Here is a 15,320-nt window from a genome sequence, read left to right as displayed (position 1 = left end):
AACCCCGTTTGACCTTTCCGGGTCACTTGAGACTTGTGCTCTCCTCCCAGCCTCTTTGACATCATTGCCTCCTGGTCCATTCTGACCCCTCTCCCTGCATCTTCACAAGCATCCTGGCTGTGATTTTATCTTCACGCACTTCATTCTGTCTCCCTGAACAGTCTCTTTTTGCTCTCGGGTGAAATCATCCATGTCAGCAGGGATGGCCTGTCCCTTCACCCCAGTGTCTGCATGTTTCCTGGCCCCGTTGGGGTCTTTAGTTCCCCATTCCATGGGCACCTCAAAATCCAAATCTCCTGAACGTGCTGTCCATTGCCTTGCCATCCAAATCCCCAACTTCTTCCACTTGCTGTCTTTTATTAGGTAGCATTTCCAAGACAGAAACCTGGGAATTGTCTGATGTTCTTTCCTCCACTTCACAAGGTTTCGGAGTTACAGGCGGCCTTGCTGTAACACGCATAGATTGGCTCCATTGTCCTCATATGCTTTCATCTTACAAATAAACCTCTAAACTGGGCAGCCTCATTCCAGATGGACTTGGAAGAAATTTCATGCATATAAATATTCTGTCCTTATTAAAAGGTGGGGAGGATCCTTTCAGTGACTCCTCTGCCTTGCCAGTTTTGTGTTTAGACATCCATAGAAACCTCATTCCAGGGACATTTCTGCCTTTGAGACTTGAGTTTGCTCATTTTGTCTTAGATAAAAACCAATAACAGACCTTCACAGGACTTGTGGTTTATTATTTAGTACTTCTATTATATTTTGCTTGGTTTGCTATTCAGTCACTTAAAAAATTAAAGAGTATCTTTTGCCCAATTAGAATGACTTCTTATCTATTATATGTAGGTAAGTAACCATGGGATTAAAATAATAGTTGAAATTTAATTATACCTGTTGTGTACTTTACATCTGTCATAGCATGTATTTCTTTTCTTATTTATTTTATTTATTTATTTATTTATTTATTTGGTCATGTCATTTAATTCTCCCAGTAACTGGGTGCAGAATGCAGAAGCTCTGAGACATGATTTGGACATGCTTAGATGACACTGCTGTGGTGGTCGCTCCTCAGAGGGGCCCCTCTTGAGATTCTTTAGGTATCAGTTTAAATGGGGCCTGTGTATTCCTTAAAAATAATCCAGCTAAGGGGCACCTGGGTGGCTCAGTGGGTTAAAGCCTCTGCCTTCGGCTCAGGTCATGATCCCAGGGTCCTGAGATCGGGCCCCGAATCGGGCTCTCTGCTCAGTGGGGAGCCTGCTTCCTCTCTCTCTGCCTGCCTCTCTGCCTACTTGTGATTTCTGTCTGTCAAATAAATAAAATCTTAAAAAAAAATAATCCAGCTAAGAACTGGATTTATGGGCATCTCCTTTTTATTGATGCTGTCCTGTTTGGGTGCCCATTTATGATGGAAATGTTTCTAGTCCTTCCATGCCATGCCCTGATCATCCATGGTCAGTGGTGACAAAGGTGATGCCGCTAAGATTTACATGGAACTTACATTTTGTAATTTTAATTAGTAAAGGTGGTTTTAAGGCAACTCCAAAAATCGTTACCAGGAGATAATTGGTTTTTGTTTTATGAGTTAATAATGTGTCTCTGCTTACTCGAATTTTTGGTAACTCGAAGGTGGCTGTCATCCGAAGAACATTATGGTCAGTAATTTATATTTCTCTCTCTCTTTTCTCTCAGTGCAATGAAACCTCATTCTTTTTTGAAGCTCGAAGTAAGACAGCTTGCAAGCATCTTTGGAAGTGTAGTGTAGAACATCATACATTTTTTAGGTATGTTAATATGAAAGTTTTATGCATTGTTTAATAAATGAAAATTGATTTGTTTTTATAACAAGAGTTCTTTTCTGTCTACAGTAGAAATTTAGAAGTGTTTCTCCTCTGTTAATTTTTTTCAGCCACCTAATTTTCTGGATCATATTAATATGTGTACACACACACACACAGATACCTTCTTCTACTACAAGAAAGGGTCAAGGATGTTTATATATAAAGAGTATAGCTTTGGTAATGGAAATTAAATGTTCTGTGGCTATACTAAATTTGAAATGCCTCTTAGCCATCTAAGTAGAGGTGTGGAGTAGGCAGTTGGGTGTATAGGCCTCTTGGGAATACCAAGGCTTGTCTTGTTAATTACTAGGTAATTAAGGCAAAAGGGACTGGATGAAGTCATCTGTGGCAAAAGTGAGGAAAGAGAAGCGGATAGCCAAGGACTGAGCTGCGGGATCCTCCCAGCCCTTAGAGGGCAGTGAGAGCCAACGAGGGAGTGTAAGGAGGAGTAAGCAGAAGTGTGTGTGGGAAAATGGGAACTAGGGAGGAAAATGTCCTGGTGAAAAAGAAATTGGCAACTGTGTCGCATGCTCCTTGGAGGTCAAGTAAGATGAGGGTAAAAAATAGACCATTGGATTGTGGCAACACTTTTGTTTCAATCCTTATGGTATAAAGATAAAAACCACATCTTATCAGGAAATATATTAATGCTTTATTCTTTGCTTTTAAATTTCAAGCTAGATTCATTCTTCCCCTAATTCCTATTTGGTGTGCATGGAGCACTTCTCCTAAATAGTATGTCGTTGGAGAATATTCTTGTACAGTGACCAGTGTCCTTTATAGAGTTTATATTAGGTGAGGGATGTGGCCCAGCAGGTCTGAGACATCACCTCTAAGTCAATGGGGCCTGGGCCAATGAGCGCCACATGGAAGGGGTCTGTTGAAGGTATCCTGGGATGGGAAGTACCAAAATAAAAGGAAAAGTGAAACACCATATCAGATTTACCATGAAAACCATGGCATGGGTAAATCAACATAGTGACAAAATTCTTAACTAGAGAAATTAAGTTGACCTATGTAAAATCCTAGAGAATGGTTGTATTTCAAATTTTAGCTTAAAATAACTGATTATTATTTCCTGTCGACATGTAGAATAAATAAAATATTTTGACGATCTGTGAAAAAGTGTTGCACTATGTTTTCTCCATAGCTTTTGCTCAAGTGTTGTATAAATACCTGTATTTATAGAATTCTTACATAATTTTCTTTTAAAAATTTATTAGAATGCCAGAAAATGAATCAAATTCATTGTCAAGAAAACTCAGCAAGTTTGGATCCATGAGTTATAAGCACCGGTATAGGTAAATGACATTTTTTTCCTTGGGGAAGGGTATGTGTGTATGAATAAATAAATATTGAGTTCAGTTGTCCACATACATGCACATTAAAGTTTATGACTTAAATCTTTTTTCTTTTTCTACAGTACTCATGAATTTCAAAAGTGTAACAGTTTATTAAACTTTCTTGACGGGGGCACCTGGTTGGTGCATCACTTAGGCATCCTAACTTGATTTTGGCTCGGGTCATGATCTCAGGGTCATGAGATCGAGCCCCTCTTTGGGCTCCATGCTGGGTGTGGAACCTGCTTGGGATTCTTTCTCCCTCTCCCTCTGCCCCTTCCCCACTCTCCTCTCTCTCTCTGTCTCCCCTATCTCTAGAAAACAAAAAAACTTGACAAAAACAGCCTTTCAGGTTTAAGTTAGGGCTTTTAGAATGTGGTAAAGTTTATTATCTTCAGACATTCATTTCGATACAATTATTACTTCGTTTCTAATTATGTTTTGATTATGAAACAAACTAGATATTCTGAATTGGAGCTGAATGGTGTTCTTCAAACATTGACTTGATCCCCTGTTGTAACACAATGTGTACTTTATATTGTGGATCAAATCATGTTTCCTGCTGCATAAAGCCTACATGTAGTAATGCTATAATTGTATCTAAACTTTACTGAGCAGTTAGTAAGTGCCATGTAGGGTGGTAAATGTTTTCCATTTATTGCTTCATTGAATCATTGCAGTCTTCTTAACCTTATCCTCCTTAATAGGTGAGGAAACTAAGATTCAGAGATGTCGAGTCATTCTTCAAGGTAACCCAGCCAGGAAGAAGGAAATGGGGGGTGGTCCCCTTCCTAGCAGTCTAACTCAAGAGGCCTTGCCTTTGGCCATTAGGCAAACATGAACATGTTGCAGGAAAAGGCTGATTGAGTCTAATATCAGCATTAAAAATGGGAACCTTTGATGTTGTAAAAAAGAACTTGTGTTTCAGTTCAATCTGTTAGAGACCTTGCAAGCCAAGGTATTAGGTGCCCAGAGATAGAAAGAATCTGGTCCAACCACTTCTGTATAAATAAAGCTACTTATGTATAAATAAAGCTACAGCATTATTCAGGGAGTGAAGCAGGTCCCAGGCCCTGTAAAACTCAGGTAGGGTGTAGGAGTGCCACTCAGGAAGTAGGACACTGTTCTTTCAGTTCCACTGGAGACATCACTAAATGAAATGCTTACCTAGGAGACTTTAAAAAATAAAGCCAAGTCAGGTGTTGGTAGGACCGTGATATGCCAAACTTTAACTCCTCTTTTTTTAACCCACTTTTTTTGGTCCTGAATTTGAAATGAGAGATAGTCAATAAAAGAGAGATTAATAATAAATGCTCAGTGCATTAATCGTTACATATTATTCACTTCTGTACTTGCTCATTTGATGACTTAAAACTTAACTATTAATGGGGCATCTGAGTGGCTCAGTGGGTGGAGCATCTACCTTTGGCTCAGGTCATGATCTCAGGGTCCTGGGATCGAGCCCCGCATCGGGCTCTCTGCTCAGCGGGGAGCCTGCTTCCCCCTCTCTCTCTGCCTGCTTTTCGGCCTACTTGTGATGTCAGTCAAATAAATAAATAAAATCTTTTAAAAAAACCTTTATTATTGTATTATAGATGTTGGTATTTGTATGAAACTGTTCATCGATACTTAAAAATTTAACCTTCGGGTCATTAAGGTTCTTCCCTAGTTAGTGCTATAATTAATCAGGAATTTAAGGAAAGAATATTTACTTTTATACTGAGAAGAGCTGATAGTCAGTATTTGGGCTGTTTTTCCAGTTGGGGGGGATAAAACATTTTTGGGGTTATCAGGAGAGTGTGTAAATCTATCTCCTTGTCACTGAAATGAAGCTAGTGAAAAGGCATCTGTCAGTGTTCATGCTATTAAAATTGTAATTATGCTGTTTAACATATGCTGTAGTTGGTTTCCACAAATTTACCCATACCTGATTTCTCAAATTTATTGAAATGCAAATGTTGTGGCTACTGGGAATTATTATTAGCAGGTTATTGGATTTTGCATATTAAATATCATTTCTTCCGAGAAAGTAATTAAAGGTAACCTTTGCAGAATTGGAAGCTCTGCTAAATCTGTTCTAATTTTGTGGATGGTATTAACTCCCCAGTAAGTCTTAATGAAACCCAAATCTCCGTGTCTGTGTGTAGGAAGCATTAACATTACACCATCCCTGAAGGAAGATGTTTCAGCCCCACTGCCCAGAGCTAGGCTCACACAGAGGTGGGTCTCTTGACTGCTGGGTGGTCGCCAGCCCATGGACCGTTAATTGTCTAAAGAGGAAAAGCAACCAGCCTTTAACAAACATCATATGGTTACTCCTTTCTTGAAACACCCTGGAGAAACCGTGGAATAAAAGCAGAGTTCTGGAAACACGGGCAGCCCCTTCCTCTACCCAGCAGGCCTTCAGAGCATGGGGGATAAAGAACAGCATGAAAAGTGGTTGTGGTGTGTGAATGTGGGTGTCTGCGTGTTCTGTGAGTATAATTGTGTCTGTGTTTATAGTGGTGCGTGTGAGATGGAGGAGGACCCGAATTCTACTCTTTACACTCTTTCCTGCATCTTGGGGCTTACAGAATACCAAGAAGATTCCAGCATCCTTTAGAAATAGGAATTATTAAGAAGGAAAAAATTCAATGTTTTTAGTGATCTGTGACTGCCAGTCCTTTCAAAAATTCAAAGTTTGTGGGTAAACTGAGCTGAAATCAGAAATCTAATTCTTTTGTTGTTGTTTTATTATTAGATAGGAATAATTTGAAATAGGTTCTGATTAAATATTTTGTTATGCACTGAGAGCTCTTTCTTTGAGCCCCTCAAAAACTGACTTTGCCTTCACCTGTTAAGTTTGTAGGTGACTCCTGGTTAGAATGAAGGAATGAGGTGTATAGAATTTATACTCCAGAAATGAGAATTAGGCATGAGAAATCCCCCTGGGGACCCAGCTGACCTTCTTATAGGACTGAAATCACATGAACTTCCCACATTTCTTTAAGTGTGGGGGAGACCATGCTCTCACAAGGACCTCTTTTGTGTCGGGTGCTTTAAATGTGTTACTTTATTTAATCTGTTCAATGACCTGCCAAGGGAGGCGTCATATCCTCATTTATACAGATGAGAAATTTGAGCACCCCCCAAAATAAAGTAACTGAACAAAAGACCTTGAACCAGTAAGTGGCAAAGCTGGGATTTGAGCCCAGATGTCTTTACACTTGTTCCCTCTCCCTTACCCCACTGATTGCCAGTTTTGCCCTCCCCAGCAGTGTGTGTGGGCCAATGTGGAAGGAGGCAGGGAAGTGGGTGATTATGGGGGAAGCAAAGCTATTTCCTGTTACTATGGAGAACCACTAGACAGGTATAGGAACTCTCACACGTTACTACGGAGAACCACTAGACAGGTATAGGAACTCTCACACTTTACATTGTAAATCTCTATTTTCATCCCATACTTTTTGCTACAAGGAAATACTAAGAATACTGTCAACGAATATTTCTGCTCAGAAAGAGACTGCTAAGTAAATACATATTTTCAATGAGGAAAATGAGGCTCCAGGAGATTTTTAAAAGAATCTGTTGAAGACCACACAATGGTAACAGAGCTATAAGTTAAGCGGGCCTTGTCACCTCAAACCAGACGGCTCCGTGTTCTGCCCTTTCTTCTGTGCCACCAGGCTGGGCAATAGCCATCTGGAGGTCAGAAGACTGACTGTGGTCTGGAGCCCGGTACAGGCTGGGGCAGATCAGTTTATGTTTCTGGCCCACAGTTTTATTAATCTTGTAATAGGATTTTCTTATTTCTCCTCTATTCCTGAGAGAGAAACCATGAGGAAAAATTGAATGATAAAGTAAAATCTCATTATAAAATGCCACAGTGGCCCACATATTGGTTTATATTTTTAGGATAAATATTTCTTCCTCTCCGCAGTGAAGTACACAGTACCCAGGTCTTTCTGATAACAGAGAAAGTCTGTTGTAAGTGGCTCTTATCTTTATACCTCAAACCATTTATAATAATGGAATTCTGCTCTTTATGTGGATTTCTTTCTTTCTTTTTTTTTTTTTTTTTAGCTTTTCAGGAGAGAGATGTTGCTACTTGTGTTACCTTATGGTCTACCTTTAAAAAAAAATTAAATTTCAAGTGGAAGAAAATCTGTCACAGGTTTTCTCCTCTCCCTTCTGCCTGGTTCCTGTAAACTACTGAACACGAAGCACGTTCACAGATAGAACCTGCCATCTAAATTCCCGTGGTAGCTCATACCAAGTGGTGTCCCTTTTATGAGTATTTCAAGCATCTTTTTATTTCTAGTAAAGGTAATTGAGGTAGTCACTAGGGGAGACTTTCACAGAAGCACATAGGAGTTGAATTTTGCTTTCTGAGTCTCTTTTCTTTTGGGGAGTCACTAATAATTATCCTGTAAATGTAGGAGGAATAAGATTTGAGCCATTAAAAGTCTGTTTTCCTCCCATCCATGGCTCTTTTTGTGATGAATCAAACTAAACATCCAGAAATGTATTTTTCCTGTACCTGAATGATATTATTCCCTGAAAGTCAGGTCACTCCATGGCTCAAATTCAGCAGCTGTGGAATAATTTTTCAGTAAGATGAATGTTCACTGAAATCCAGCAAACAGAATTGCACAATTGCTCGGGAAGATTACTTGAAGATTAGTCCATTCCCAAGGAGAACTCACCTCCTTGCGTCCTCTGACTCTTTAGAGAAGCAGCACTTTGCATGGGCTTTGGGCTACCTCTGAATCTTCCTGGGCACTTTATCTGGTGCAAGTGAGGAGAGCATAATAATTGGTGGATTATGCCACAGCAGGGTTCAGGGTAAAATAATACCAAGTGGTCCTGTGGGGGAAGGGATGCTTTACAACTTGCTGTGTAAGTACAACCCAGAGACATACTGATTCACTCAGATTCATTGCTGTTGTTTACTTTAGCCCACTGTAATTTATTATTTAGTTGTAGAGCTAGAAGACCATGAGCATCCCCTATTTATAGCTCATCATTCTGCTTAAGTCTAAACCTAACTCCTTTAATAAATTTCTCCATTTCTCCCTCTGAAAGATCATCCTTCTATCTAATCTAAGACTCTCCTATTAGCCCTTGGTTAACATAGCAGTGAGAACCCTTTGAAAACGCGTATATACTCGGGGCCTGCGTGAGTCTGTCCTTTTTTCCCTCTCCAGACATTGTAGATATTCTGAGTGAGCCAGGGCTTAATTTTGTGGCTGTGTGGTTTTTATCTGTGCTAACCAAAATGTTGCATTTCCAAGTGGCAGGACAGCTCTGCAAATGAGTCGAGATCTTTCTATTCAGCTTCCTCGGCCAGATCAGAATGTGGCAAGAAGTCGAAGCAAGACGTACCCAAAGAGAATAGCACAAACACAGCCAACTGGTAAGTCACTGAAGTATCTTTGCATTTCCTTTTAGGGTGGTGGTGTGAGATAATGTGCAGGTGGGCATAGCCGTGTAGTTTTCTTTTATTGATGGTAGAATGTTTCATGTGGCCCTGAAAATGTCCCAGCAATTAGAAATTACTAATAAGTAGACCAGTAGCCTGAATCACCACAACCTGCTTGATGATTATATTTTCTTTTTGAAGAGATTAAATAAAATCCCAACTGAGTAATCTCTTGGTTTGATGTATCTGAGATTAGAACTGAAACTCTTAGCAAACGTTCTTTAAAAAAAAAAAAAAAGGAACGCTATTGACGTAACTTAATCTGTACGGAATTCAGTGGACTTTTTGTAATTGTTGGTCTTTTGTTGTGAAATATATGGGCAGGAAAGTGATCGCAGTGTACATTACATACATGAATATATATGTACACTTTCACATACACACAGAAAATTTAACATAGCCTGCAGCCCCAAAGTCCTTCCTATTGGGCTGATGATATCTTCGCTGTCTCCTCCCTCCCCAGCCAGAGACAATCCCCATCTGACTTTGTAATTATTTCCTTATTTTTTGTTATAATTTTAATACCATGTATCCTTCCCTGAACAAACAAGTTTATTTTGCCTATCTGTAACGTTATGTGAATGAACCATGATGTGTGTTGTTTCTGTTTTGCTTCTGTAACTGCTGTATGTCCTGTATACTAAAGTGCATTCATTTTTCTCGCTGTGAGTATTCTGTGTTATGATCATTTCTTTATCCATTCTACTATTGATGGGCATCTGGGTTACTCAGATTTTTTAAAAAATATTTATTTATTTATGTGACAGAGAGAGATCACAAGTAGGCAGAGAGGCAGGCAGAGGTGGGGGGAAGCAGGCTCCCTGCTGAGCAGAGAGCCCGATGCGGGGCTTGATCCCAGGACCTCGAGACCATGACCCAAGCCGAAGGCAGAGGCTTAACCCACCTAGCCACCCAGACGCCCCCAGATATTTTGTTTTAAATGAAGACTACTTCTGTAATAAAACCACCTAATCAGTTTTAATCCATGTTCAATGTTTAGAACTCACAGAATTGTACTGTAAAGTGACATTACACATTAACTGAGTTTGATTGACTTTTAGGTCACCCTTGTCTAATACATTCCATGCACTTTTTAAAAGATTTTATTTATTTATGAGAGAGAGAGAGAGAGTGTGCACCCTAGAGGGTAGGAGGGGGTGTAGATTAGAGAAAGAGGGAATAGCAGACTCCACGCTGAGCATGGGGCCTGACGTGGGGCTCGATCTCACTACCCTGAGATCATGACCTGAGCTGAAACCAAGAGACAGTTAACGGACTGTGCCACCCAGGCACCCCTGGATTTTCCTCGTATACTGTCTCACTTGAGCCCACAATAACCCTGTGAGATAGGGCAAGGCAGAGAGTATGTTCCCATTTTACAGATGACGAAGACATGATTCCGGCTGCAGGATGTGGGCAGGACTGGGATAAAAACCTAGCTCTCCTGGTTTTTGTTTTTACCATATTGTGAGAAAGAGTGGAATTTTTACTAACAGTAATCTCTGTCTGAACATTGCATGGCAATTGACATAGCATTGTGACATCCATTGTTTCATTTAATCCTTATGCCAAGTCTGTGACAAAACTGTTTTGCTCTATAGCTCCTGACTGTGAGAATGTCACCTGACTTACTGTTCCAAAGTCAAATTAGATCTGACTGTAGGTCCCTCCCTCTCACTGAGCTGGGAAGAAATTAAATTCTTTTGCCTTGGCAAAAATAAGACATGATTTGCACTTGGTTACTTTGTCACATGAGTATTATCATTATCCCTGTTTGGCTGGTGAGGAAACTAAGATTTAAAAACATAATTTGTCCAAGGTTATATAATAAATAGGTGGCTTAGGATGAAAATTCTAGCCTTAATAATTATTGTCTTCATCTTAATTTTTTTGTATTTTTCTTTGTACATGAATCTTAAATCCCATTTGGATCAAATGTGGTGTAATTAATAATCGAACTTTCAGATCCTATGCTGTGTCTGAATTGCCATGCCTCATGAAATTATCCAGACCATCTTCAAATCAACATTTTATCCTATTCGAGATGGGGGATTCACACTTTCTTTTTATACAAACCTCAGGTAGCTCCTTTTCTTCTAAAAAGAAGAATACTGCTCTAATACTGTCTTTATGTATAGGTGTGTGGCTCTCCTTGGATGCCCAAATTCCAGAAGCTGATTAATTTAGGAACAGGAATTTATGATTTTGTTTCTCTTTTTTTAAAAATAGATTTATTTATTTATTTGAGAGAGTGATAGAGTGAGCACAGGCAGGAGGGGTAGAGTGAGAGGGAGAGAGAGTCTGAAGCTGACTCCATGCTGAGTCCAGAGCCTGACCCCAGAGCTCCATCTTAGGACCCTGAGATCACAACCTGAGCTGAAATCAAGAGCCAGCATTTAACCCACTGTGCCACCTAAGTACCCATGTTTTGTTTCATTTTAAAATTTTAAAAGATTATTTATTTATTTATTTGATAGAGAAATCACAAATAGGCAGAGAAGCAGACAGGGGTGGAGGAGGGGGACAGGCTCTCCGCTGAGCAGAGAGCCTGATGCGGGGCTCGACCCCAGGACCCTGAGATCATGATCTGAGCCAAAGGCAGAGGCTTTAACCCACTGAGCCACCCAGGCACCCCCTAGGTACCCATGTTTTTGTTTTTCTCTTACGCAGAGAACAACCGAGGGGGATGGCATTGAATCCAAATATCCCCCCACTCCCCACTCATCTTGTGTTGTAATAGAATACAGTTTCTCTTCCGTAGGGAATGAGGGTGTGGTGAATGTACCACCCAGGTTTCTCAAGGACATCCTCTCAGCATCTGGGAAATCTTTTTAAAATGCAGCACATCATGGGGTGCCCGGGTGGCTCAGTATGTTAAGTCTCTGACTCTTGATTTCAGTTGGGGTCTTGATCTCAGGGTTGTGAGTTCAAGCCCCACACTGGGCTCCACACTGGGCATGGAGTTTACTTAAAAAAAAAAAAAAAAAAAGTGCAGCACATTATGCATTTATTATCATAAAAGCTGGCTGGCTCAATTTGTAGAGCAAGCATCTCTTGATCTCAGAGTCCTGAGTTCAAGCCCCATGTTAGGTGTAGAATTTACATAAAAATACATATATACATATATACACGCTTGTTTTAAGAAAAGTTAGGAAACTTAGAACCGTTCATCTCAAGAAAAAAAATCTTTCATCTTAAATTCCATTCTTCTAGTACTTAACACTTTATTATATAGCCTTCTAGTTTTTTGTATATCTTTTCTGCAAAAGTGATATAGTAATCTTTTACAATCCACTTTTCTTATTTAATAATATATCATGGATATGTTCTAATAAGTTTTGAAATGTTCTTAGCTCTATTTTATGATCTGTATGCTTTTCCGCCACACAGATGTACAGACATGGCGTAACGTATTCCACCAGTCTTTAGTTCTTGGATGTTTAAGCCACTTGACGTTTTGAAGACTATAAATATAACTTCAGTCAGTCTCCTTGTGGTGATTGCTTAAAGCATTCGTGCTAATTTATTACATATATTTTAAATAAGAGTATATTTTCAACATTTTTAATCTAAAAAGGATTAAACAAAGCTGTGTTTAGAAACTAAGACTTTGCTGCGTACACCTTTCACTTTAATTCTGAATTACTTTTAGCCTGACTTATCAAGCCCGGATTCCACAAAACCCTGATGTGTTCTGGGATCCAGAGGCGACCCTCCCTGTGACGGTGTGACTGTCCTGGGTCGGGAAGGACCACGTAGCAAATGCCAGTGATGAGGTGTTACAGTTGCTGTCACACACACGGGGAGGATGTGGTTGAGGCTGGGATTGATGTTGTTCTGCTTTTTCAAATCTTATATTTTCTTTTTTCTCTAATTCAAATGCACTCTGCTTTGAGCCTCAATTGAACCCAGCTGGTGGTCTCAACCGTGCAGACTCTTAAGGTCGCGGTGGGGTTCAGACTTAGAGCAGAATATTCGAAGAGGGTCCTTCTCTCTTCACCTACATTAGTCACTGCTGTGCTCCTTGTCACAGCCCGCTGGGCCCCAAGAAGATGGGTGGTTCTGTGTGAAACTGGGCTGGGATGTGTGTGAGAGGAAGGGGACTCTGGTGATCAGGAACTCTGGTGAGCCTGAGGACCTGCTGTGCTTAGCTTCAAGCCTGCCTACAGAGATAGAAGATCGAGATCGGAGATCGCACTGCCAGTCCCCCTTGAAGGTGCCGCTGCCTGGGGGAAGGAGGGGATGTTTGAGGGAGTGGCCTGTAGGTCACTCGGTTGGTGTAGCCCTCTGGCCTCTGTTTCCTTCTCAGCCACTATAGGCAGTCCTTTAGCCCTCCCCTTCATCCTCCCACACTCCCAGCTCTGGCAGCCCCCTTCCTTAGAAGCTCCCTGTTCCTGAGACTCATTCATGGTGGCTGGGCAGGAAAGGAACAATAGCTCTCGTTTTGTTTTGATTACTTTTTTTCTGACCAAAGGAAACAAAAATTTACTAAATGACGTTGCCACAGTTATTTAAATTTTGCTTTAAATATTTTGACAATTAAAGTGGCAGAAAGCTGATATTGAGACATAGAAAAAGTTATTTAGATTATAGTGTATTTGGCAAAAATGGGAGTTACAGTTTAAACAGAAGATAGATTTTTTTTTAAACTCTAAACAGAGCAGCTATTAATGTTCATAGATTAAATTCTGCTGACATTTTCCCTAAAAAAATTTTTTTAGAACTACAGTTTCAGGAGTTCTAGGTATAAATTCTCACCTCATTTAACATCTATATATAATAAAAACCAAATTGTGTTAGGAGGCCTTTGTTTTTTGTTAGTTTATAACATTGATAGTGCATGGTTTGTTACTGTAGGAGACATTCTTTTATTTCTTAAGTTAAAATAATTCAGTCTAACTTAGCGACTACTCCCCTTAACTTGTTTCTCAGTCGTCTGCAAATTTAAAGTGCCTTTTTTTTTAACCTCTCCATCATGAGTAATAAACTGCCTGGTAGCAAAAAAGCCATTGTGTTTAGAGTCCACAAAAATTAGGCCTCACCACCTCTAGGAGGAAATGCATTCCAGAGTCGAGAGCCCCGCACCCAGCCTGCCTCTGCCCCACCCGAGGAGGGCAGCACCCGGGCAGGCCGCCAGAGCATTCCTGCAAATCTCCAGGGCTTCAGAGGGAGCTTGGGGGTAAAGCAGGAGGCGAGAGGGCGGGAAGGAGAAGTGCATATTTGTACAGCCCTTTCTCTGACAAGGCCTTGGCAGCTCACATAGGTGGGTTCCTGTCAGAGGAGAATCCGCTCTAAGTAGGCAGTGCGAACAGCGTATTTGGCTATATAATCCACAATTAGCTGGAAGAAAAGTATGGGGTGAAGCCATTTGCAATGGATAAACAATGCTGTGATTGTTAGGTTCTTAACCATACCGCACTGATGAACAGAGCAATAAATAGTTGCAGTGTAGTCTTTGGACAACTGAAAAGCAGGATCTGCTGACATGTTGGCATTCCCACTCAGCCTTTGTAGAAAAGACTGCAGACACGCTGCCCCGGGGCTGACAAAAATGACTTCTGAGTGAGGTTGGTTTGTGCTGGTCCGTAAGCAGACAGCTGCTGCTCAACCCAAGCCCCTTGTTTCTGTGCAGGAGAGTGGACCTGGTGTTGCCAAAACTTCTAGTGTTCTGAGGGAAGAATACAATTTTGGATATTTATGTAAACTTAGCAGAATTTTGAATACTGGCCATTTCATTTTAAAGACAGTCTCCTGTGTGCTAAGGTGGAACCTCCCTGAGGTCCAGATGTGGGGGGAGGGCTGCCTCTTTGGAACCCTGATTGACAGCTGGTGTGAATGGCTGAGCCACCTGCTCCTGGGGTTCACTGTGGGCTTCCCAACATCCCCTGTGAGCATCACTAGATGGGGTTCAGCACTCCATGACATGACACCGGCATCCATTGGTAACCTGAAGCGGATGCAACCCAGAGCAGGAGCCAGAAGAATGCTTTGGTAGAGTGAAGCACGGCTTCATTTGACGCCGTATAGAGCTCTGGGCTGTCGAGAACTAGTCATGGTCAGGACCGTAATGGTCATTCACTGAATACTCCCTGTGATTGGCACATTGTGTGAGATGTGATGTCAGCAGAAGCCCAGCTTGGCTTGTGGCGATCAGAAATGTGTGTTAAAAGGCTTTGTAAAGCAGAAAGGCAAGCTGTGTGAGCAGAAACCAATGTCAGACTGGGGCAGGGTGATCTGGTGAGCTGCCTCTGATAAATCCAGGTTCAGCCCCCGTAGCCCATGTCTTAACCAGGCAATGTTCTGAAGATATTTAACCAGCCAGAGCCTCAATTTCTTTGTCTGACAAATGGGGATATTACCCTCCTGCCTCACAGGTTGTTCTCAGGGGGTGCTGTCTGACATGGGCAGAGCATAATGTTGAGCACAGGTAGGGCTTGGTATATTTGAGTTTTTCTCTACAAAACCAAAGGAACTCTCTCTACACATTGTGAACTAGTCGGGAGTCCCCCGGTCAGTCTGAATTGTGTTTACCCTGTAGCATCAGTGTCACATCCAGAGGATAATAAGATTATATGGAGGAGGTGTGGCCTTTTGAGGGTGATGGTGGAGAGCAAATGGGGCTTCAGAAGGAAATTGGATACCCTTTATTCTAGAAGGTTTTATATAGACAGGGTGTAC

At 41.0% G+C, this 15,320-nt stretch overlaps 1 protein-coding gene across 3 annotated transcripts in view; it reads left to right on the top strand.

Annotated features, from left to right (window-relative positions):
• EPB41L4A (erythrocyte membrane protein band 4.1 like 4A) overlaps window positions 1-15,320 on the top strand; it is a 258,448-nt gene that overhangs the window by 174,964 nt on the left and 68,164 nt on the right. For all 3 annotated transcript variants that reach the window (XM_047729879.1, XM_047729878.1, XM_047729877.1), the window contains exons 11-13: window positions 1,693-1,784; window positions 3,065-3,142; window positions 8,455-8,576. In XM_047729879.1, coding sequence (XP_047585835.1) covers window positions 1,693-1,784; window positions 3,065-3,142; window positions 8,455-8,576 — 292 coding nt within the window. The remainder of the gene's footprint in view (window positions 1-1,692; window positions 1,785-3,064; window positions 3,143-8,454; window positions 8,577-15,320) is intronic.

The sequence above is a fragment of the Lutra lutra genome, chromosome 5 (assembly GCF_902655055.1).
Source record: "Lutra lutra chromosome 5, mLutLut1.2, whole genome shotgun sequence".
In the NCBI taxonomy this organism is placed as follows: Eukaryota; Metazoa; Chordata; class Mammalia; order Carnivora; family Mustelidae; genus Lutra; species Lutra lutra.
This window is presented reverse-complemented; position numbering and strand designations above follow the sequence as displayed.